This window comes from Ovis aries, chromosome X (assembly GCF_016772045.2).
Source record: "Ovis aries strain OAR_USU_Benz2616 breed Rambouillet chromosome X, ARS-UI_Ramb_v3.0, whole genome shotgun sequence".
Taxonomy (NCBI): Eukaryota; Metazoa; Chordata; class Mammalia; order Artiodactyla; family Bovidae; genus Ovis; species Ovis aries.
Genome location: NC_056080.1, coordinates 1,493,671 through 1,519,625, shown reverse-complemented (window position 1 = coordinate 1,519,625; position 25,955 = coordinate 1,493,671). Strand labels below are relative to the sequence as shown.

Genomic DNA, 25,955 nt, shown 5'->3' with positions numbered 1-25,955 from the left:
GCCACTTTTTAGGCCTCCAATCGAAATGCAGCCTACAGAGCAGTAGCGAAAGTGAAAATTGCTCAGTTGTGTCTGACTCTTTGCAACCCCATATTCTGCAGGCCAGAGTGGGTAGCCTTTCCCTTCTCCAGGGGACCTTCCAAACACAGGGATTGAACCAGGGTCTCCTGCATTGTAGGAGGATTCTTCACCAACTGACCCACCAGGGAAGTCCACAGAATGGTAAGACACCTGCATTTGGACCATGCTTGCCATCTAGACAGTTTCATACCACTACCACCCTGCCAAATTTTCACTGTACTGAAACTGATAAAATTCTGTAAAACCCAGTCACATTCCATTTAGCTTGGGTGACACTAAACCCATCAGCAATGGTGAAATACCTTTGAAAATTCTGAAAAGAGAAAACAGAAATCCAGCGCCAGCTCATACAAATAAGTGTTCATCTGAGTGGACCTGCAGCTGAACATCCCGGAGTCCAAAGTTAAGAGCCACATGGAGACATCAGCAGAAACAAAACCATTTTTTAAAAATCCACATGATGAATGAGATGACAGACGGCTAACATGTTTGTCATCTCACCATTTCTTGTCTGTTGCATAAACCCGGACCTTCTCAGCTGTCGAGAGAGACCAGGTCCTGGAACGACTCCCCCCAACCCCGACAAATCTCCATTTGAGATGCGCATATGAGAATGACTAAGCATGTGTGAACTTGGGGGTCTTTCCCTCATTTTTTGCCACATGTGTGTGCATGTTCAGTCGCTTCAGTCGTGTCCGACTCTTTGTGACCCTACAGACTGCAGCCCGCCAGGCTCCTCTGTCCGTGGGATTCTCCAGGCAAGGATACTGGAGTGGGTAGCCTTTTCTTCTCCAGGGAATCGTCCAGACCCAGGAATCAAACCTGAGTCGCTTATGTGTCTCCTGCATTGACAGGTGGATTCTTGGGAACCCACCTGGGAAGCCCCAGAAATTGAGCAAATATAGATGCCGCTCACCACAAAGGACTTACAGATGGTTTTGCTTCAAGACGCCTGCCCAGTAGTTCTAACACCATCTGCATCAGAGGAGCAAAGACGCAAACTCGATATACATGAAGAAGACTGGGTGAAAATACCCATGTTTTTATTTTTTTTTTGACCAAGTGGTTCTCAAACAATCAACGTTAGGAACCCTCCGGGAGTGCCCAAGACTTATGCTGAGATAATGCTGTTTCAGTGAGTCCTGAGAGGGCCCAGAAATATATTCATGTGAAATTTGTTTTTTATAAAATAACTGTTGTTGTTGTTTAGTCGCTCAGCCACATCTGACTCTCTGCAACACCATGGACTGTAGCCCGCCAGGCTCCTCTGTCCATGGGATTCTCCAGGCAAGAATACTGGAGTGGGCTGCCATTTCTTTCTCAGGGGGAATCTTCCTGACTCCAGGAATCAAATGTGTGTCTCCTGCCTGAGCAGACAGATTCTTTACCACTGAGCCACTTGGGAGACTACTTTGCCAGTCTTGGCCCCTCCAGCCCCTACTCCTCACAACAGACACCCCATCTCAGGAAATGCACAATCCTCCTTCCCACGGCTCCTTCCCCAAACTTTGAGGCTGTATCCTTCCTGAGCTCTCGCTGAACAGCTCCCGTGGGCATATCAACACTACAGAGTCTATCTGGAATCCCACTGCCTCTACCAGAATAACACCCTGGGCCCATTTCACCTTCCTCTCTCCCTGATTATTGGGAAGGCCTGTCTGAGTCTTTCTCAGTATGGCAGCTGGTGAATCATTTTTTCTTTTTTTTTAACTTATTTGGCTCCCCTGGTAGCTCAGCTGGTAAAGAATCCGCCTGCAATGCAGGAGACTCCGGTTCGATTCCTGGGTTGGGAAGATCCGCTGGAGAAGGGATATGCTTACCCACTCCAGTATTCTTGGGCTTCCCTGGTGGCTCAGACACTAAATAATCCACCTGCAATGTGGGAGACCTGAGTTCGATCCCCGGGTCAGGAAGATCCCCTGGAGAAGGGAATGGCTACCCACTCCAGTATGCTTTTATTTTTGTTTATGTTCCATTTACTTTGCTTTTAAATTTATTTGTATTTCTTTGGCCATGCTGGATCTTCATTCCAGCATGTGGTATCTTTAGCTGGGACATGGGAACTCTTAGTTGCATCAAGTGGTACCCAGTTCCCCAAGCGGGAATTGAACCTGGGTCCCCTGCGTTGGGAACACGAAGTCTTAGGTACTGGACCACCAGGGAAGTCCCAGCTGGTGATTCTTCATGACATGACTTCAGAAGCTCTCACTGTCCAGCCCTCCCAAAAGAGCTGGCAGTCTCCCCAAAGCCCTGTGCATTCCTGCCATACGTAACATCCCAAGTCTGCTTGGGACTGCTCTTCCTGCTGCTCTAGCCACGCTGGTTCCCAGGTTACTTCTTGGAGATGAAACCAGGAGCTACTGAGGCTCTTCCAATGGTTGTTGAGCCTCAACAACACCCCCCAAGGAGTCCTGACCTGACTGTTCACCTACTACGGGTCGACCAGATGTCTTGCTATCCAAGTCCATTATACGTGTCCTCCTCCTCTCTCTGGTAGAATATTGCCACAGTTTCCTCCTGCCTTCGTGTTCTCTGAGGCCCTTAGAACCAAATCTATGGCATGATTCAATCCTGAACCTACACCAGCTCAATGCAGACCCTTCTCAGAGGAAGCTAGTCTTCAAGCTCATCACTGCTTCGAAGCAAAAGAAAAATTAAATGTGTAAAGATAATCACAGCCATTCACGTTTTCAACGATGCACCTGGATGTCTGTGTGCTGAAAATACATGGCTATGCTTCCAGAAATCCAAAGTTCACAGGAAAAGAGCAAAATCATCTACATTTCTAAAGAAAATTCCCAGTATAGGAAAGTCAATTGGTGGTGTTTCATCACTTCCTTAATCTACTTCATTCATTCTATCATTACTCACCGTCCTGGAAAAATATCTCATGCCTTACGTGTGACTGCAATAGTCCAGGATAACATCACCTAGTCTGTGAAATAGGAAACAACCTAACCGATGAAACAGCATTAGGAAATAACGCCTTTAAATAAACTAATAGTTTTTGGCTCAAGTTTTCTTCCCTGGTGGCTCAAAGAGTAAAGAATCTGCCTGCAATGCGGGAGACCTGGGTCTGATCCCTGGGTAAAGAATATCCCCCTGGAGGAGGGAATTAACCCACTCCAGTATTCTTGCCTGGAGAGTCCCATGGACAGAGGAGCCTGGTGGGCTACAGTCCATGAGGTTGCAAAGAGCTGGACACGAGTGAACGGCTAACTCTTTCATTTTCACACTGTCTTAAACATAAGGCCCATTTCAGTGTTCAGAATACCAAGATGGCATATTCCCATAATGAAGATAAGACACTCCAATCTCTTCCTTCCCCCCACCCTCAAATAGTCACTTTAAAATTACAGAGCCAAGAGGGAATACCAGAGATGATCTGTTTATCAGCCCCAATTAGTCTCTGTAAACCGGCTTTTTGTTTATCTGTTTAGTCACAGAAGACCTCAGATGAGAGAGTCTGTCTGACCTGTCTAAGCTGAAGGATTTCAATCAGTCCCAACAAATTCCCACACTGCAGCCATCCATGGCCTTGTGAAGTGGTTTCCTACACTGCGAAATGAAGTATATTCACTTTGTTGAGAGGTACAAGATCTTTTCTTTCAATTTACATAATGTTTCGATTATTATGAAAACTTTGAAATGCAGGTGGAAGTTTGTGGAAAACAATTATATGCATATAGCTGACGCCACATTATGATAAAGCCTCAAAGGATCCTATAAGCTACTTCTTTGGTCTTTCTTTTTTTTTCTTAAACAGGTAAGGATCTTTCAATCTTTTGACCCATAGGGTTGAACAGGTGAAGTGACCTGCCCGAAATCATTCAGGGAACTGGTGGCAGTCAGAAGTGAGAAAGACAGGGAGGGGAGACAGAGGGGCTGAGACTCTCACACTCCGGCACGTCTGCATTCATTACTGTAATAAGGTTATGGTTCCCAGGGGGAATGGTGGGGGAAGGGGTAGTTAGGGAGTGTGGGATGGACAAGGACACACTGCTGTATTTAACAAGGAGAACCAATCAGGACCTGCTGTCCAGCACAGGGACCTCTGCTCAATACCCTGTAATAACCTTATGGTTCCCAGGGGGAAGGGTGGGGGAAGGGACATTCAGGGAGTTTGGAATGGACATGGACACACTGCTGCATTTAACAAGGAGGACCAACCAGGACCTGCTGGACAGCACAGGGAACTCTGCTCAATACCCTGTAATAACCTTATGGTCACCAGAGGGAAGGATGGGGGAAGGGATAGTTAGGGAGTTGGGATGGTCATGGACACACTGCTGTATGTAACATGGAGAACCAGCAAGGACCTGATGTACAACACAGGGAACTCTGCTCAGTGTCACGTGGCAGCCTGGATGGGAGGGGAGTTTGGGGGAGAATGGATCCGTGTACATGTATGGCTGAGTCTCTTCACTATCTAGCTGAAACTATCACAATATTGTTAATAAGCTCTACCCCAATACAAACTAAAAAGGGCTTTCTTAAAAGAGCAGCCACAGACTCATTAAAAAAGACCCCAATGCTGGGAAAGATTGAAGGCAGGAGAAGGGAGTGACAGAGAATGAGATGGTTGGGTGGCATCATGACTCAACGGACATGAGTTTGAGCAAAGTCCAAGAAATGGTGCAGGACAGGGAAGCCTGGCGTGCTGCAGTCCATGGGGTCGCAAACAGCTGGACACAACTAAATGACTGAACAACAAAATTGACAATATGGCAAGACATGAGTGTGGCTCTGTGCTAATGAAAGGCTATTTGCAGAAACAAGTAGCAGGCCAAACATGGTCCATGGGCCACAGAGTGCCAACCCCAAGTCAGTCTTTCTAAAGCCATGACACCATTTAGTCTCTTGGAACTGGACATAAAATTGTTAGTCATAAAATTGTGTTCAATTATTTGCAACCCCCGTGGACTGTAGCCCTCTAGGCTCCTCTGTCCATGGGATTCTCCAGGCAAGAATACTGGAGTGGGCTGCCATTTCCTTCTCCAAGGGATCTTCCCAACCCAGGAATCAAACCCAGGCCTCATAAGTGGTGCTTATTTCTAATGAGCATATGGCTGTAGTTTGTTTTTGAAATGTCGTCATCATGTTCCCATTTTACAGATGAGGAAACTGAGGACCAGAGTTTCATTCACTAGTTGAGGAGTGTAGCACGAGAGGGCCAGAGTCACATCCCAAGATGAGAGCGTCTTTGAAGCTTAAATGAGAGCATTTCCCCCCATCCCACTTCTCTTTCTGCCTCATCCACTCCCTCTTTACAACCTTCCCAGTCGTCTACAGAAACCCATCTCACGGGGCAGGAAGCAAACACAGCCTCACAGATGAATGCAAGAGGGAGGCCACGTTAGCCTCTTTTACAATTTGCGTGATTTCCAGGGCAAGATATATTCAGTATTTAGCAAGACTACCCAAATTCAGCCTTGAAAACAGTTCCTTTTATTAACAACTCTGTGTAGTGCTTTTGGCAGAGGAAGATGGAACACTTGGATTTCAGAAGAAAGATTTATGGTTTCCTCTCTGAACCTTTCATGATTAATTCCACGAGCAAGAAGTAACAGGCACAAGGATGGACCAACCTAGCGCCTACGATGCAGAAAATGCCAAACGAAACAACTTGGCACCCCTGGAGAAGTGAGGCCTATCATTGCACCGACAGGAAACCCCACGAGAAAGGAGCCCTTGCTCTGTCCTGCCCGGGGAGAAAGGCCATCACCTCCTGTGAGGCAGGCACCTCCAGGCGTCCCGACAACGCTAATGGTTACATACAGAAACCCACCTCCGCATTTGTACAGAAAACCAGTGTGCAAATCGCAATAGAGAGAGAGACCTTTCGATGGTCATAGTGCAGGAGACAAGCTCCATATAGGATCACTTACATGTGGAACCTAAAGAGCTGATGCTTTCAAACTGTGGGGCTGGAGAAGACTCTTGAGAGTCCCTTGGACAGCAAGGAGATCAAACCAGTCCATCCTAAAGGAGATCAACCATGATTACTCATTGGAAGGACTGACGCTGAAGCTGAAGCTTCAATACTCTGGCCCCTTGATGTGAGGAGCCAACTCATTCGAAAAGACCCTGATGCTGGGAAAGATCGAAGGCGGGAGGAGAAGGGGACAACACAGGATGAGATGGTTGGATGGCCTCACCAAAGCAATGGACATGAGTTTGAGCAAACAGTAGGAGAAGATGATGGACAGGGAAGCCTGGCGTGGTGTAGTCCATGGAGTCGCAAAGAGTTGGACACAACTTAGCGGCTGAGCGACAACCACAACCCTTAGCCACATCCTGGATGAATCAGCTTCAGCTGCTTAGCGGGTCTGTGTCTTCAGTGAAGACACTAGAATCTATCACGAATTGCTGGCCTGTGTTTTTTGCTTCAGACGTGCACTCTGCAATGCTGAATGCTGGGCACACTTGTCAAACCAAGAAACAGAACGATTTAATGGTGAGTGTGGAGATTGCCCAAACAGTGCACCTTCATTCAACGAAAGCCCATTTCAACTGACGGACACAGGGCTAATCCGAGACCCGAGCGGTGCTCAGGTACGCAGCAAGGGCTGGAGCGACGTGGCCCTGCTGTCTCCCCGGGACGTGTGCCTCTTTGGAAGTTGGCAGCCACGGTCACGGGACCTCTGCCCAGGTCCCATCCAGCTCCAAAGGGGATTTGTCCTGTGCGTGCAGAGGCTGGGCACTGCTGCGCCTCGTGTGTGCAGAAGCTGTGTTGATTTGAGAGTGCCAGACCACAAGCAGGCAACGGGGCCAGTGGGAACACGGTCTGACCGTACACGCCTGGACCACGTGTGAGCTGGTAAAGTCAGGGCGGAGACTTTCCAAGCCCTGTGAGGATCCTCCCCTCTGAACCCACCACTGACTATTTATTCACATGGCCTCTCTTGATCATCGGACCACAGGGAGACAGTCCTCATTCGAGAAAGGTCTCTGTTATTTCCCTTTCCAGCTTGCTCAGTGTATTCACCTAGGAGTGGGGTGTGCGGGATATACCTTTCTTAAAAGGGCTTTTCAAAAGAAAGAGTTAAAAAAAAAATCTACAACACAGGGGACTTCCCCAATGGTCCAGTGGCTAAGACTCCGCACGGCCAGTGCAGGGGACCTGGGTTCAATCTCTGGTCAGGGAACTGGACCCCACATGCTACAGGGAAGATTGAAGGGTCCACCTGTCACAACTAACACATAGTGCAGGCAATTAAAAAAAAGAAGAGTCTGCAATAAACACTGGAATGGCATCCAAAAATTTAAATTATTTGGCTGCAAATTTTCCACTTGAGACCTGTGATTATCTCGGTAAAGGTGTGGCAATATTACTCTAGCAAGATATAACAGACAGACTAGCTGAAACATAAGAGGATGTGTGGGCTCAGCCACGTCTGGCACTTTTGCGACTCCATGGACTGCAGCCCACCAAGCTCCTCTGTCCATGGGATTCTCCAGGCAAGAATACTGCATTGGGTTGCCGTTTCCTCCTCCAGGGGATCGTTCTGACCCAGGGATCGAACCTGAATCTTCTGCATTAGCTGGTGGGTCCTTCACCACTGAGCCACCTAGACATCCAAAATGGAAAGGAATTGCAATTTATAGCAGCCAGTGCAAACCTTCCCATCTTGAAAGACATGACTGATGTTACACACCTCACGTTAGTCATTAACATCACAATGCCTGCCTAAAACGAGTTTGAGTGACCTTGTGTCGAGGACGATAACTGCTGATTAGTCAGTGAATAACCTCACTAATCTTCCATGAAAATGGACCTTGCTGATTAGCCAGGCTGACGTATCATTAATTCAGAATGCACAACCCAACTGGAGAAATAAACACAGAGCTATTCTTAATATCCAGTCCAATCATGTCCTTGCACCATCACAGACTAAACCAACCACAAATGGAAAACGAAGTATTCATCACACCCACAGAGGTTTTAGAACAGCAGTGAAATGAGAAGGGAAGAAAGTGATAGCTATGATAAAGTGACTCAGGACGGATTTAAACTCTGCCTGTGTGTGAAACAGGAGGTGAACTGACACTCAACAGAGCCACTATTTTCAAGAGACCTGCACCGTCTGATGTGGCAGACACGAAAGCTTTCTCTCCAAAAAACTTTAAACTGAATGGTGCTTGATACATAAGAGATAGAGAGACCCAGGCAGTGGAAGCTGACTCTAGAGAACGGCCTGTTCCAAGCTGAGAAAACATCATCGTGATGACAGTTTCCGGAGCCTTGCAGAGGTCAAAACACAGGGATCCCCCCAGCCGTGAATTCACGCGGCTCCTTCAGAGGCATCTGGTCCCACTCGCTCAGCACAGCAAAGCCACGTGCTGGCCAAACACACCCATACCAGCCTGGACACACCATGAATGTGTCCCCCTATCGCGAGGTGGGTGGGGGGGAGGGCGGCAAGCACCACTGACCTTTGGAGGAGCGGAAGTGCTTGCTGGGGGCGGTGAAGCCTCGGGTCCCATGCACGTTCACGGCCGCCACACGGAACTGGTACCACCTGCTGGGCCGGACGTCCGTCAGCTGCACCCGCTCGTCCGTGGTCTGAGGGGAAAGGCACACAGAAGCCTGTTACCCTGATGTGCTCGCTGCGTATGCTTTGTAAACACACGCTCGACTCATCGGTGGACTTGACGCCCTCCCCCTGCCCTCCTGGGTGAGGATGGGCAACCCTGCTGGGTTCCAGGGAGGGCTGTCGGGATCAGGGAATTCCCAGGGGAGGTTCCAGCGGCTGCCACTCACGGGTATTTATTCCCAAAGACTCGAACGACTCTGCGGAAGTCAAAATCTCATGATGAATGCACGAGCTGGTTTTTACCTCTGATGACTACATATAGCTTTGGAGGGTTTTCATTAATGAAGTATACACACGAATGAATAATGGGCTTCCCCTGTAGTTCAGATGGTCAAGAATCTGCCTGCAATGCAGGAGACCCATGTTCGATCCCTGGGTCAGGAAGATCCCCTGGAGAAGGGAGTGGCAACCCGCTCCAGTATTCTTGCTTGGAGAATCCCATGGACAGAGGAGCCTGGTGGGCTACAGTCCATGGGGTTGCAGAGAGTCGGACAGGACTGAGCAACTTCACTTCATGAATGAATACATATATGAAGCAATCATTACATTACAGAGACCATGAAATCATCTGTAGATGACAGAAGGAAAATGCCTCCTACTTTGAACACCAAATATAATTCTAGAAGTAGGTATGTGAACCCACACACTTAAATTCCCCAAGTATATTGCAACTCAAGGCTTTTTCTTTCTTTCTTTTTCAGTTTGAGTAAATCATGTAAGATGCACATAGATTCATGTTTCTGAAGGGTGAGGTGTATTACTATGTTCAGTTCAGTTCAGTAGCTCAGTCGTGTCCGACTCTTTGCCACTCCATGAATCGCAGCACGCCAGGCCTCCCTGTCCATCACCAACTCCCGGAGTTCACTCAGGCTCACGTCCATCAAGTCGGTGATGCCATCCAGCCATCTCATCCTCGGTCGTCCCCTTCTCCTCCTGCCCCCAATCCCTCCCAGTATTAGGGTCTTTTCCAAGGAGTCAACTCTTCACATGAGGTGGCCAAAGTACTGGAGTTTCAGCCTCAGCATCAGTCCTTCCAATGAACACCCAGGACTGATCTCCTTTAGAATGGACTGGTGGATCTCTATGTGGAGGTGGTTAAATCACTAGGTCATGTCTGACTCTTTGCAGCCCCACAGACTGTAGCCCACCAGGCTCCTCTGTCCATGGGATTCACCAGGCAAGAACAGTGGAGTGGGTTGCCATGTCCTTCTCCAGGGGATCTTCCCAAACCAGGGATCAAACCTGGGTCCGCTGCATTGGCAGGCGGGTTCTTAACTGCTGAGCCATCAGGAGTGGCTGTGTGAATATATCTTAGTTCAATAAAACGTTGCAAAGAAGAAAACTGGACACAGGGACACATCGACAGGGCTTGCTGTCCCTCTGGTTATGTCCCAAGATCTCAGACAACCTGACCATATTGTCACTGCTCCCCTTTGTCAGGCTCAGGGCAATATGCCCACTTCCAACAATGTCCTAGGGCAGACCTGAGAACTTGGCCATGACTCTGAGAGAGTCACTTTCTAGGCAGGTGGATAAGAAGTCCAGGGGACCCCAAAGAAAGAGGGATCTGGGGTCCTTGAGGAGGAGATAGGGATCTGGAATTCTCAAGGAGAAGGAAAGGGCAAACATCTTTTTTCTCTAGATTCCTTAGTCTTAGTCACATAAAACATTTGTTGTTGTTGTTTTTTTCCTTTAAGCCTGGAACTGATGATTACACAAAAAACAACTCAGTTTAAACTCTGTACTAAGGATTATATAACAACAATGCATCCTGCCTGAGGACAGTTTCTCCTTCCTGAAAGCTTCTGACTCATCCTGATATCTTGGACCACATTTTGTCCAAATTCTGATATCTTAGAATGCATATTATTTCCAGTAGTCATGTATGGACGTGAAAGTTGGACTACAAAGAAAGCTGAGCACTGAAGAGTTGATGCTTTTGAACTGTGGTGTTGGAGAAGACTCTTGAGAGTCCCTTGGACTGCAGGCAGATCCAACCAGTCCATCCTCAAGGAACTTAGTCCTGAATATTCATTGAAAGGACTGATGCAGAAGCTGAAAGTCCAATACCTCGGTCACCTGATGCAAAGAGCTGACTCATTTGAAAAGACCCTGACGCTGGGCGAGATTGAAGGCGAGAGAAGGCTATGACAGAGGGTGAGATGGCTGGATAGCATCACTGACTCAATGGACATAAGTCTGAGTAAACTCCGGGAGTTGGTGATGGACAAGGAGGCCTGGCGTGCTACAGTCCATGGGGTTGCAAAGAGTTGGACACGACTGAGTGACTGAACTGAACTGAACTGAAGGATTATATAATAACAATGTTTCCATCTTGAAGACAGTTTTTCCTTCCTGAAAACCTTCTGACTAATCCTTATAATGTATATTATGGGAGTGGATGTGGTAGGATCTTTCTATTGTCAAGTTCTAAGGACTTCTCTGCTGGCTCAGACAGTAAAGCGTTCGCCTACAATGCAGGAGACCTGGGTTTGATCCCTGGGTTGGGAAGATCCCCTGGAGAAGGGAATGGCAACCCACTCCAGTACTCTTGCCTGGAAAATCCCACGGAAAATCCTGGCAGGCTACAGTCCATGGGGTTGCAAAGAGTCAGACACAACTGAGCGACTTCACTTCACTGAATCCTGTTATCCTAAAATGTAAATTGTGGCAGTGGGTCTGGTAAAATTTTTGCAACCTTGAGACATTCTTTTGATTTACTGTAATAACTAAAAACTATATAGCTCCCTTGCTAACACTAGTGAAGGGGGCACTCTCCATCCACTTTCTGATGTCTGTCAGAAGCTTTGTCTATTTTCTTACTTCAATAAAACTCCACTACACAGAAGCTCTTGAGCGATGAAGCCTGGTCCCTGGTCCCAAAGCTGAATCTCCTTCTTTGGAGATCACGAATCCGCCATTGTTCACTGTAGGCTATCAACTCCAAGGGATAAATGTCTGAGTTCTGTGGGTCATCTGGGCCTAATGCCAGCTGAGCTCAAGGAGACACTCAGGGCATGAAACTGGGCAACAGAACGGAATTGAAATCCTTCTAAAGCTCAGCTTGTGATAACTTGCTGAAAGGACTGCCACGTGTACTTCAACATTCAAAAGAAGCTAAGTACTTCCACGATTAAAATAAATAAACAGGGTCGTCATTACCGTCTTTCTAAGTTCCATATATATGCGTTAATATACCGTATTGGTGTTTCTCTTTCTCAGTTACTTCACTCTGTATAACAGGCTCCAGTTTCAGACACCTTATTAGAACTGACTCAAACGTGTTTTTTTTTAATCACTGAGTAATATTCCATTGTGTGTGTGTACCACAACTCCGTTATCCATTTATCTGTCCATGGACACCTGGGCTGCTTCCTTGTCCTAGCTATTGCAAACAAGCGCTGCAGTGAACACTGGGGTACACGTGTCTCTTTCAATTCCGGTTTCCTCAGTGTGTATGCCCAGAAGGCTAGAGTGGGATGATTTGAGAGAACAGCATTGAAATATGTGTATTACCATATGTCAAATAGATGACCAGTGTAAGCTCGATGCATAAAGCAGGGCACTCAAAGCTGGTGCTCTGCGATGACCCAGAGGGATGGGGTGGGGAAGGGGGTGGGAGACGGGTTCAGGATGGGGAACACGTGTACACTGGCTGGAACACATGTACACGAGGCTGATTCATGTCAATGTCTGGCAAAACTCACAACAGTGTAAAGTAATTAGCCTCTAATTAAATAAATAAAAAAAATAAATAATTTTTTTTAAAAAGGAAGACAGTGACAAGCGTGGCTTTCTACCTTATCTGGCAGAATTTGAGACGACATTTCCATTGACTTCTTTGTCTAGTTTCAGCCTTCAGTTTAAGGAACTAAAGTCCTTAGTTTAAGGAAGCAAAGCATTCTCAGCAGACACAGAAAGGAAGCATTTCGTGTGGAATTAACCAGTGAACACAGCAATGATAATAGAAATGATAGAGCAAGGTCTTTCCTCTCTCCAAGAAAGAGACTATGAGAAAGTCTTACCATCAGTTACTTTCATAAATCTTCAAACTGGTAATATGTAAATTCTACACGCGATACTGTAGCACCATTTAGGGGAGAATGCCATGTAAACCAAACATAATTTTAGGCTGTATTCTGAACATCTTTATGTTTTGTTAAAGCAAAAGGGTTTCACAAGGTAGATATGGAATAAAATTACTAAATATTTCTGACCAGTTCTTTGTTTTTCCCCTAATTGAAGATGTTTCTTTTAGACGTGGTCCATATATGCAATGGAATATTACTCAGCCATAAAAAGGGAATGAATCGGAGTCACTTGTGATGAGGTGGATGCACCAGGAGTCTGTTCTACAGAGCTGAATAAGGCAGAAAGAGAAAAAAAAAAAATGTCGAATATTAGTGCATATATATGGAATTTCAGAAAAGGGTACTGATGAACCTATTTGCAGGGAAGAAGGAGACAGAGACGAAGAGAACGGGTGTGTGGACACAGAAGGGGAAGGAGGGAGTGGGAGAAATTCAGCAAGTAGCGCTGACTAAGCACACTAACAGCACCAACCCTATGCACGACTTTATATGTGAAATAATAAGCTAGCAGGAACCTGCCGCGTAACACAGGGAGCTGAGCCCGGTTCTCTGTGATGACCTAGAGGGGCAGAAGAGGGGGTGGAAGGGTCAAGGTGGAAGGCATATTCTAAACGTGACTGATGCACTTTGTCGTACGGCAGAAGCTAACACAACATTGCACGTTATCCTCCAATTTTTTGTTTTTAAATCATTTTAACATTTCATTTCTCATTGCTTTTGAGGTCTTTAAATGACTCTCGTGTTTATCCTCTCTGAGACACTCCTGATGAAAAAGGGATTACATTTTTCTTTCAAACACCTGAGTTTGGCATTGAAGTTTACATGTACCGAAAAAAGAAAAAAAAAAAAAGTCAAGGGAATCTCGTCTTTGGAGAAACACGGTCTTACACACATCAGCAGAGATGTCCGTATAGTCCTACATGTGGGGAAGGCTTGTTTACTTGTTGAAAAGCATGAAGCATCATACTGATCATTTATTCTTTCCTCGGCACTGGGGAGATGACCCCCAGGAGGGGTGCCGTCTGGTGGCCCACTGGCTGGGGAGTTGAGCAAGAGGAAGGAGAAGGAAGCACTCAGGGAAGATTCAAGATCTGCCCACTGCTTTCCACCAAGCAGTTTGGTGACAGGATTCTTTGTTCAGCCAGTCAAGTCCTGTGCGGAATGAAAGCTTAAATGTGGGAGTGAGAGAGTCAATTCCTAGGTAGGTTGATAAGAAGTCCAGGGGGTCCCCAAGGAGAGAGGGGGTCTGGAATTCTCAAGGAGGAGGAAAGGACAAACATTTTTTCCCTCTACATTCCTGAGGATTATGTAACAATAATGTATCCTGCTTGAGGACAGTTTCTGGAAAAAACCTTTCTGGCTAATCCTGTTGTCTTAAAATGTCAATTATGGGAGTGAGTCTAGGAAGGTCTTTACAACCTCCAGACATTCTTTTGATTCACAGTAATACATAATTAAAAAGTATATAACTCCGTTGCTAAAACTAGTGAGGGGGTATTCTTTCTGGCCCGCTTCTGATGTCTACGTCAGAAGCTTTCTCCATCTCTTCTATACTTTAATAAAACTTTATGACACAAAAGCTCGAGCAATCAAGCCTCGTCTCTGGCCCCGGATTGAATTCTACTCCTCTGGAGGCCGAGAATCCTGGCATCTTTCATGGTTCAGCAACAACGTTTCAGGAGCAACACGGGAGAAGACGTCAAGACGATCCAATGGCAGGTTAGCAAGTCCTGTGGGTGTTGCGTGTTGCGTTTCCCTCAGTCTAGCGGGTTCTACCTGTATCTCAAGGCTTAAGGGCAGTTCTCGGAGGAAATGAATGTGAACACACATCAGAAAATGGCTTCCCTGGTGGACCAGTGCTTTAAGAACCCGCCTTGCAATGCAGGGGACACCACTTGGATCCCTGTTCTGGCGAGATCCCACAGAGCTCGGAGCAAGCAAGTCTGTGGGCCACAACTTCTGAGCCTGAGTTCTAGCGCCCGTGTTCTAGAAGGCACCACAATGAGAAGCCCTCACACCACAGTGAAGAGGAACCCCCGTTTGCTGCAATGAGAGGAAGCCTGATTGTACTAACAGGGACCCACACAGCCACGAGTAAGTAAACGGATATGCTTTGGGACTTCTCTGGAGGCTCAGATAGTAAAGCATCTGCATACACTATGGGAGACCAGGGTTCAATCCCTGGGTCGGGAAGATCTCCTGGAGAAGGAAACGGCCACCTACTGTAGTATCTTGCCTGGAAAACACCATGAATGGAGGAGCCTGGTAGGCTACAGTCCATGGGGGTTGCAAAGAGTCAGACACGACTGAGTGACTTCACTCACTCACTCACTCACCATGCATCGTGAGCACGTGAAGCCCACTTTCTCAGGGTACCAGGTTAGACACCCACGGAGCTTCTCCTATCTGTCACCCCACGGGATGGGGGGTGGAGGTGAGGTGCATGCATAGCGGTTTAAGTAACTGGCATGCTCAGGCTACTTTGAGCAAGCTACAGCGCGTTAACCTTCTCTGTGTAGGTGTGCAGGAGACGTCACCTCAAGGGTGACATCAGGAGACCCAGGTTCGATCCCTGGGTTGGGAAGATCCCCTGGAGGAGGAAACGACAACCCACTCCAGGATTCTTGCCTGGAGAATCCCACGGACAGAGGAGCCTGGTGGGCTGCGGTGCGAGGGGCCGCCAAGTGTCGCACAGAGCCCACGAAGCACTCACCTGCGCCACGGTCTGCCAGTGCGTGGCGTCGTCTTCGCTTGGATGGATCCCATAATTCCACCTTCTCTGCAGCACGTAGATCACGGGCTCAATGGAAACGTTGAACCTCGAGGACCACTTTACCTCCAGCTGCCCAGACGGCAGTTCCGCGAACCGCAGCTCCTTCCTGGGCTTCAGGGGGACACCTGGAACAGAACCACGCCGGTCACAACAGCCTGCACGCGACGCGGACGGTGGTGAACGCGGAGGAACAAGAGCTGAAGTGGAGATGAAACTCGTCTCATGACAAAGGCCCCTCTGTCTCCTTTCTTAATAGCAGCATCTCCCTATCAGGGATTCAGTCTGAAATCGTATAATGCCAAGTTCAGTTTCACCTTCCTGCTGTTTTATAGGGTCTAAATTGATTCTTGATCCTGAACAAGGTTTTGTCTCCCCAGCTGACTCTGTGATCCCCCCAAGAATGGTAGCCTGCCAAGCTTCTCTGTCCATGGGATTCTCCAGGCAAGAATACTGGAGTGGGTTGTCATTCCCTTCTCCAGGGGGATCTTCCTGAACCAGGGATCGAACCCAGGTTTCCTGCATTGCAGGCAGAGTCTTTACCGTCTGAGCCACCAGGGAATCCCATAACCTCAGAGCAGTTCTTTTATGTGCATTCTTTCCAATAAAAGAAAATGCAAGAACTTTATAGATGGCAGTGTTAGAAAGCACTCCCACTGCGGTTAAAACTTGACAAACGGGCAGATGAAACCTTTTGTAAGGGGAAGAGAAATCCCTAACATTTACTATATGCCAGGTGTGCTTCTGAACCCAAACTGGGTTCAATTTGGTTTGTAATGAAAAGCTGATAGAATTCCCATTTTCTAACGCATAAGTGAACAGGTGGAATTAGGTCTTGACATGTTACATCAACAGGTTTCCTTGATGACCCAAGTGGTAAAGAATCTGCCTGCGATGCAGCAGAGACAGAATGCCCTGGTTTGGTCTCTGGATCGGGCGGATCCAACGGAGGGGGGCATGGCAACCCACTCCAGCATTCTTGCCTGGAGAATCCCATGGACAGAGGAGCCTGGCAGGCTGCCGTCCACGGGGTAGCGAGAGTCGGCCATGACTGAAGCGCGCGTGTACACCGCAAGCTGCACATGGGAACCTAACGTGGAAGCCACCAGAGACGACAGTCATCAGGAGTCTCCAGTCCTTCTCCATGCAACACGCTCCGCCTCTAATGCTATATCTCGGGGTGCTTAGGACATGGTTACCGAGTTTCCTCTCCTCTCCGTCTGAGTGAGTTTTCCTTTTAAGGAAAACATTATAAAGCCCAGTGTCTCATGTGGTCAAAGCATACAAGAATGGTTTCTGAAGCACAGATCTCGTGGATTTCTCCAAGTGATTGCTGGGGCTCTCCCCGCTGACTTGCTGTTTAAAATTGGGAGAAAAAAAAAAAAGATGAATTTATAATGTTTGGGTTTTGGCACGGGTGAGAGCCTGGCTTCAAAAACAGTCCCTCACAGGTGGCTCGTCGGAACATACTTCATCATTTTGATTTCTCTCTCCCCCTCAACAGAGTGAGCAAGTTGCCTGGTAACCCAAAGATGTAAGAACCACGGTTCAAAATAACAGCCATGATGGAAAGGGGAACTTAGAACAAATTCATAATAGCAAAGCGATCGATGGAACCGACCGAATTTAGGTGGAGTGCCACGCCAACCAAGTACACCGGCTGCCCGTAAGCCCACTCTACCCTGAGGACGAGCGTTTGCCGAGAGCGCTGGCGACTCATTCGAAACAGGGAGCTCTGAAGGCTCCATTTCTTCAGTCTCAGCAGAGGGAAGGCTACAAAGCACAGAGGCGATCTGCCGCAGGTTAGCGGCGTGGCTGAAATTCCAACTCATCTCATTTTGATCTGAACTCACTCCAAGGTCTTCTTATGGTGGGAAATTCTAAAGTCATTCATCACTGATCTGGATGGGGCTGGGTGATTTAAATGCAGCACGTGTGTATCTGCTCAAAAGTTCACTGATGTTTTTTTTTAATTAATTGATTTTAATTGGAGGCTAATTACAGTATTGTGGGGGTTTCTGCCAACACATCGACATGAAATCGGCCACGGGTGTACATAAAAAAAAAGAAATAAAAACTATTTATGTGTTTATTCATTTCCAGCTGTGTTGGGTCTTAGCTGCAGCTTGCAGGAATCACAGAGTGCAAGCTGCCAATCAACTCCGGTATTCTTGCCTGGAGAACCCCATGGACGGAGGAGTGTGGCGGGCTACAGTCCATGCATCTGCAGAGAGTTGGACAAGACGGGACCACTAAATCGAAACAATACACCACCTGCCTTCAGCACCCGGCTTCCCCCGACCACACTGCCAGGCGCTCCTTACTGCCGTGGTCCGGTCACATGGTCTCCTTCACACTGAAATCTCTTGCCTTCCGTTTTCTGACATAGACTCTGGGATACGTCCAGGCTCAGTCCAGATGCCACCGCCTTCTCAGCCACCTTCCCTCAACCTCCAGCTAGAAGTGCAAGGCTCCATTGCTTGCTCTGCTGTTCTGCATTGAACCTGTGGCTGTTGACACAGGCATTCAAGTGCCTCTGACCACCTGACCACAGCCAGCTCTCTGAATGTCTTATCTTCCCTATGAAGCTCAAGCTCCGTGTGTGTGTGTGTGTGTGCGTGTGTGTGTGCGTGTGTGTGTGCGCGTGTGTGTGTGTGTGTCAAGAACTGGGTTCTCCTCCACCCTCCCCAGCCCCACAACCAATGTTCCCATAAGGAGTACTCTGCAGAAGCAAATGGTGTGGGACTGTTTACCAAAGAAAGGGCCTAGCCCACTGCGTTATCCTTCTCTCAGGAATACGCCTGGAAAAGTAGGAGCAGCCCACTTCTTTATTCTTTTCTCAGGAAGAAGTAGGAGGAAGACACGGCAACAGGGGTAAAAATCTCCGCTTGAGAGTCTCAGAGAGGAATGAGAAGGCTCATTGCAGGCGTTCACTGCCGCCTCCTCTGGGATCGTATCTATTCAAGGAGCTCGCGTCTCCCTCCACCATCAAGGTCCTGGGACTCAAACATTCCTTTACTTCCTGTTTAAACGGAGCAAGGTGAGGCACACAGCAAAAAAATCTACAAACAATGAATGCTGGAGAGGGTGTGGAAAAAATAGGACCCCCACTGCGCTGTTGGTGGGAATGGACTTTACTCAAACTCACGTCCATCAAGTCAGTGATGCCATCCATCTATCTCATCCTCTGTCATCCCCTTCTCCTCCCGCCCTCAATCTTTCCCAGCATCAGGGTCTTTTCCAATGAGCCAGTTTTTCGCATCAGGTGGCCAAAGGATCAGAAGGCCAACATCAGTCCTTCCGTACGAACCAGCAATCCTATTACCAGGCATATACCCTCAAAAACTACAACTGAAAAAGACACGGGTACCCCAATTGTCCATGACAACAGCTAAGCCATGGAACTAACCATGATGTCCATCGACAGACGGATAGATAAAGAGGTTGTGTTACAGACACACAGTGGAATACTACTCAGCCATAAAAAATGAATTTGACTCTAGTTCTAGTGAGATGGATGAAACTAGAGCCTGTTATACAAGTAAATCAGAAAGAGAATAATAAATATTGTATATTAACACATGTATATGGAATGGAGGAAAACAATGAAAGTTTAAGTGTTAGTTGCTCAGTCACGTCCGACTCTTTGCAACCCCATGGACTGCAGCACGCCAGGCCTCCCTGTCCATCACCAACTCCCGAAGCTTGCTCAAACTCATGTCCATCGAGTTGGTGATGCCATCCAACCATCTCCTCCTCTGTCGTCCCGTTCTCCTGCCTTCAATCTTTCCCAGCATCAGGGTCTTTCCCAGTGAGTCAGTTCTTCGCATCAGGTGGCCAAAGTATTAGAGTTTTCAGCTTCAGCATCAGGCCTTGCAATGAACACCCAGGACTGATTTCCTTTAGGATAGACTGTGCTTTATAAATATATAAACATATATATATGTTGTACGGTGTATATATATATATGTTATATATATGTGTGTGTGTGTGTGTGTGTGTGTGTGTGTGTGTGTGTGTTACTTAGGGCTGATTCTTGTTGTTGTATGGCAGAAACCAACAAGACACCGCAAAGCAATGAACCCCCAATTAAAAATACATTCTTTTTTTTTTTTAAGGGACAGAAAATGGCTCATTAGTTTCCTGACATCACAGAGCACTATGTGAGACTGCAAACCCGCCCTACTCCTTAGCCCTCCACGGAGAATCCTCTAGGGTAAATGCAGCTCCAGTAACTGGTCCAGCACTCAAGGACCCTGAACTCAGCAGGGGACCCCTGCCCCCACACCCGCACGCTCTGAGGCCTCGGTCATGAATGTCATCTGACTGCCACGGGCCTCCACACCACATGACTGAGCATCAGGGTGCTGTCACCTCAAATTCCTTCCCTTAAGCATCTCCTTCATTCTGATGGGCAATGGATCTCGCCACTTGCACGTGAAGAAACGGTCTGCATCCATCTGGTCTGCATTAGAGTCGGCTGGCTGCCCTGATTGGGAGGAACTGCACCCTCTGGGCTGTTAATTGTGTGCAGACCTGGCCCGGCCCCCACCGTTGCCCCTTCCAGGGATCTTGTTCTTGCAAGCTCCCCCAGCCTCCTGACGGCATCCCCAGAGCAGAGGACAGAGATCTGTCCTCAGTGTGGTTTTCATTATGTAAATGACTACCATCTTTCTTTATTGGTTTCAAACAACGTCGTCATCTGAAATGTAAACGATTCCATTAAAAATGTCAAAACGCTACAGTGTAGCATCCCACAATATATGGGGGTGTTTCTTGAAAGCGTAGCAAGTCTTTTGCTGAAATCAAAGGCACGGAAACCCAACACTTCAAAAAAAAAAAATGTTCAAAACAGACTGATGGAAAAATCGACGAAGGCTGGCAATCGGCAGTTGCAAATCACCCGAGGTGAGTGTTCATAAAAGGACTTGTCACAAGTCCAGGTGTGAAAACGCACCAAGATACAGAGTTTCAGTGACTCATTAATTAGTCACTGCATAACATCTCTCACTTAGCAGCAGCAGCAGCAACAGCAGCAACGTCTCTCATAAAGACAGCTGTACTCAAGGCATCTGGGTTCGTATCACATGAGGGCATGCAGTCACTGTATTCAAAATGCAAGTGATTACTTTGTGAGAAGTGGTCCACCTTGAAAATCCTGAAGTTTACAAATTTCAAATACTGACAGGTTCATGGAAATATTAAAGCAGTGGCATCATCAGCTTTTTTGAAAAGAAACAGACTGATAACGCAACTGATTCCAGGTTAGCGCCTGCTAAAGATGATCCCTGGGTCACGGCCACCTGTAAAGCTGAAGGCCACGGCTACCTGGGATTTTTCTGCCTGGAAAACAAGTTCAGCGTTTCTCTTTCCCTACCCAAACTAACCTGCCGCAGTTGGGTGTCAGGAAAGTGAAAAGTGAAAGTTAAGGTCGCTCAGTCGTGTCCTACTCTTTGCGACCCTGTGGTCTATACGGTCCATGGAATTACCCAGGCCAGAATACTGGAGTGGGTAGCCTTTCCCTTCTCCAGGGGATCTTCCCGACCCAGGGATCAAACCCAGGTCTTCACACTGCAGGCAGCTTCTTTAGCCCCTGAGCCATAGGGAAAGTCTAAGAATACTGGAGTGGGTAGCCTATCTCTTCTCCAAGGGGATCTTCCCGGCCCAGGAATCAAACCAGGGTCTTCTTCATTGCAGGCGGATTCTTTACCAACTGAGCTATCAGGGGAGCCATGGGCATCGAGAGAGGCAGTAAAATAAGAAAGCAAGACCTCTAGACAGAGGACAGTTCGACAAAGCTGTTAAGTAAACCAGAACTAAACTAGGGGGGAATCAAAGGAGAACCCCAACAAAGCAGAGCTTGTGTGTTACCCGCAGAAGTTCAGCTTGTGAACATTCCACAGCCTCACAAAGGCGCATGTTTCAGAGACCGGGCCTGGTTCACCCAGAGTAACACTGTGAAGTCTTCAAGGCTTCTAATAGCCTTACGTGAAGGGCAAAGGAAAACCTCACTGCTGCTTTTTCCTTCGTGTCAAACCCCAATACCAGCCTGCAGAGGTAACGTGAGGCGTCAGCCAAGCTCAGTTCTCAAAGCACTACCCCAAGTTACGTGCTCCAGGGCAATGGATCACTCCATGGACCATCTTCTCAAAACATACCGTGTCTCAAAAAGTCAAGTTTCAGGCGTAAGAAGCCTCTGAAGTTATGAGGTCATCCCGCATCTCCTACACATGGACTGCACAGAAAGGAGACATGTGTTTCCATGAATTTTCATAATTTTTCCTTAGCCCCGTAAGAGAGAAAGAGGAAAAAAATTAGGGCAGTGGTTGGCCCGTATAGTGTCAAAAGTTACGAAAGTGAGTGCTCCACTTAAACACCAGTGTGCGTGCGTGACCACCTCAATGAGTTCACTGCTGGGCCGGGCAGAGGCTGTGTGCTTCAGTTCTGAACGTCAGTGACGAATAAGGGTCATCATCATCAATGTCAGGCAATGCTAGTAACTCCTAGTTTAGTTCCGTTCTGTTCAGTCGCTCACTCGTGTCTGACTCTTTGCGACCCCATAAATTGCAGCACGCCAGGCCTCCCTGTCCATCACCAACTCCCGGAGTTCCTAACCGATGGTCAATATTCACCGAGCGAACAGGGATCCATACCTGTAGACTGAGCTGACGCTTCAGACCTCAAACTGGGGAAAACATTAAGAAGATGCTCTGTGGGCTTTGCCTGGTGGCTCAGTGGTGAAGAATCTGCCTGGCAGTCTAGGAGTCACAGATTCAATCCCTGATCCCGGAAGATTCCCATGTGCCAGGGAGCAACTGAACCCATGCACCACAGCAAGAGAAACCACTGCAATGAAGAGTAGCCCTCCCTGCAGCAACTGGAGAAAGCCTGGCAAAGCGACAAAGACCCAGTACAGTCAAAAAATAGTTATAAACAAAGAAAAATGCTCTTTGGGATTCCCTATGAGATTGACACTTCAGTAAGTTAACAATGGACAAATGAAAACTGAAGAACTTACAGGTCTGTCCAGGAGGGTCTGGTTCTTCACGTGTGTGTGTGTGTGTGTGTGTGTGTGTGTGTGTGTGCGTGTGCACTAGTTGCTCAGTTGTGTCTGACTCTTTGTGACCCCATGGACTGTAGCCCGCCAGGCTCCTCTATCCATGGGATTCTCCAGGCAAGGATACTGGAGTGGGTTGCCATGCCCTTCTCCAGGGGATCTTCCCAACTCAGGGATCAAACCTGGGTCTCCTGCATTGCAGGCAGATTCTTTACCGTCTATGCCATCAGGGAAGCCCTTCACGAGGTATATGCTTCATGTCTCATTTAAATACTGAAAGTAGAAAGTGTTAGTTGTTCAGTCATGTCTGACTCTGCGACCCCATGGACCGTAGCCCTCCAGGCTCCTCTGTCCATGGGATTGTCCTGGCAAGAATACTGGAGTGGGTAGCCATTGCTACAACTCCAGAAATTAGCTAAAAATTACCTTCAGAGGAAAAAAGCTCCATGTTCTTTATTAGCCTAAAACGACTGCTTAATTAGTGATGGTATTAGATTTAACCTAACTGATCTGGATATATCTTTTAACTGACCTATAATATAATAATACACCGGTGCCCAAAGACAGCTTGAGGTTGAGGGCCCTCTTACAGGAGCTGGACAGAGTCACAGCAGAGATGACAGGACAGCCGGGCAGATGGGATTAGGCCCTGGAGGTGTGTCTGATGGGCCCTCTTACAGGAGCTGGACAGAGTCACAGCAGAGATGACAGGACAGCCGGGCAGATGGGATTAGGCCCTGGAGGTGTGTCTGATGTCAACCACCAGATTGCCCCAGAGAGGCCCGCAACCTCAGCCTCGGCGCTGCTGAACTAACCGTGGGGCTGGTCCAGCTCAACCTGTGATGGAGCATGTTCTTCCTGAGGAAAAAGTCTGCACTTCAGGATCACTGTTATGTATCCCACGTATTTGTGCTAATATACAATACTTGGGCTTCCCTGATAGCTCAGCTGGTAAAGAATCCGCCTGCAATGCAGGAGACCCCGGTTCAATTCCTGGGTCGGGAAGATCCCCTCGAGAAGGGATAGGCTACCCACTCCAGGATTCTTGGGCTTCCCTGGTGGCTCAGCTGGTAAAGAACCCGCCTGTAATGCGGGAGACCTGTGTTCCATCCCTGGGTTGGGAAGATTCCCTGGAGAAGGGAACAGCGACCCACTGCAGGATTCTGGCCTGGAGAATCCCATGGACTATGGGGGTCGCAAAGAGTCGGACACGACTGAGCGACTCTCACTTTCATACAATACTTGTCTTTTTCTGACTTACTTCACTCTGTATAACAAGAGTTACACATCACTACACATCACTACAAATGAAACCATTTTGTTCCTCTTTATGTCTGAGCAATATTTCCTTGTAAATAGGTGCCACGGGCTTCCCAGGTGGCTCACTGGTAAAGAATCTGCCCATCAGTGCAGGAGACATGGATTTGATCCCTGGGGTGGGAACATCCCCTGGAGAAGGGAATGGCAACTCACTCCAGTATTCTTGCCTGGAGAATCCCATGGACGGAGGAGCCTGGCGGGCAGCAGTCTATGGGGGTCACGATTTAGCAACTAACCCAACAACAGCAACATATATGGGCCATGTCTTTACCCCTTCATCTATTGATGGACATTCAGGTCACTTCCGTGTCCCAGTTATTGTAAACAGCGCTGCAGTGAATACTGGGGCGCGTGCGTCATTTCGAATTATGGTTTTCTCGAGGTACAGGCCAGTAGTGGGGCTGCTGGATCATATCAGTGCATGTATGCAGAGTCTAGAAAAAATGGTACAGAGGAACCTACCTGCAAGGCAGGAAGAGAGACTCGGACATAAAGAACTTGTGGACATAGAGAAAGAAGTTGTGGACATCACGTGGGAAGGGGAGCATGGGGTGACCAGAGAGAGAATCACTGACATACACACACGACATATACACTGACATATATACACGACCATGTGTAACACAGACAGTTAGTGGGAAGTTGCTGTACAGAACAGGGAACTCAGCTCGGGGCTCTGTCATGACCTGGGGGGATGGGACGTTTAAGAAGGACGAGATATGTGTACAGATATATGCTTCAGAGAGAAGGGAAAATATCTCTATGTGTACTTAGATTTTATTTTCCCCCAAAATAATCCTCTATTTTCCTTATGCTCATTATGCCAAAATCACTGCCAAGTCAACAGAGCCTGTTTCTTGTCTTGATGGTTAGCTCTCTGTGAATGCCCTCTCTCCACAAACATCCAAGTCCAGAGTTACTGGCAGCAGAGAGGTGACTTCAGCCCTGGAAAAAAAATGCATTGTGTGAAGGTTAACGTGCAAGCGTCCTGGGACTTCCCTGGTGGTTCCATTGGTGGAGAATCCGCTTTGCAGTCAGTGTAGAGGGTTGCAGGTTCAGTTCCTGCTCAGGGAACTAAGATCCCCCATCCAATGGATGAACTAATAAGCCCGTATGTTCTACCAGTACTGAGCTGGGATGCCTCAACGAGAGAGGCCCTGTCCCACAAACTATACAGAGCCCCCCACCCAAACTCTGGAGATCGCACACCACAGCAAGGGAGAATCCGCATACTTTGCAATAAGGAGCCTCTGCACTGCACCTAAAGACCGTGCATGCTGTTAACTAAGACGGGACACACCCATAAATAAATAAATAAATAAATAATAAACCACAGGTATCTTTTAATCATTAATCATGTATGCCGGCCCTCTGGAATATTCCCCTTATTCTCGGTGAACCAGGCATACTTGAAATTCACAGTGACTCTTCACTGCTTTCACACAAAAAGCATAATTTATAGCTCCTCTTTTAACCACCTCACTTTTAAAACAAAAAGGTTTTGCCAATGGGTTTTCCACAATCATTCTAATAGCATCCTATTTTTATGCTAAATGAAAATATTTAAAGAGCAAATGATCTATAATAACAGAAAAGGTTTCCTAAGAGTAGACTGTTACAAACTTAAGTGGTGTGAGATTTTGGTAGAAGTCATCCTTTGTGGCTTATAATAAAAAGCATGGAAATAATAAAACTCAGATCCATTAAAGAAATGTCAGTCTGTTAAGAAAGGGAAAACAGCAATTATTTTCATTTTGAGACAGTAACTGTGCCAGGGTTCCAAGGATCTTAGGGTGAGAAAAATGGAAAATGGGATGGATTATACAGACTTCAGATAAGAATGTTTCCAACAGGAAACTGGAGGGATGCGGTGCAGCTATGCGGCTCTGGGACACCTGAGTTGTTATCAGTCTAACAATGGACTTCTGAAAATGTAAGTAAGGACTTGGGAAAACACTCAGCAAACACTGAATTCAAAACCAGCAGTGCAGCAGTACCAACTTGATGTGTTACAGCAAGAGAGATTTCTCTTTCTGCTT

General features: G+C 47.4%; 1 protein-coding gene across 2 annotated transcripts in view; it reads right to left on the bottom strand.

The window, feature by feature from the left end:
• The window catches only part of LOC101118853 (anosmin-1), a 222,078-nt gene that overhangs the window by 38,986 nt on the left and 157,137 nt on the right, over window positions 1-25,955 (bottom strand). For both annotated transcript variants that reach the window (XM_042241675.2, XM_060407548.1), the window contains exons 5-6: window positions 15,483-15,667; window positions 8,518-8,647 (exon numbers count right to left, since the gene is read on the bottom strand). In XM_042241675.2, coding sequence (XP_042097609.1) covers window positions 8,518-8,647; window positions 15,483-15,667 — 315 coding nt within the window. The remainder of the gene's footprint in view (window positions 1-8,517; window positions 8,648-15,482; window positions 15,668-25,955) is intronic.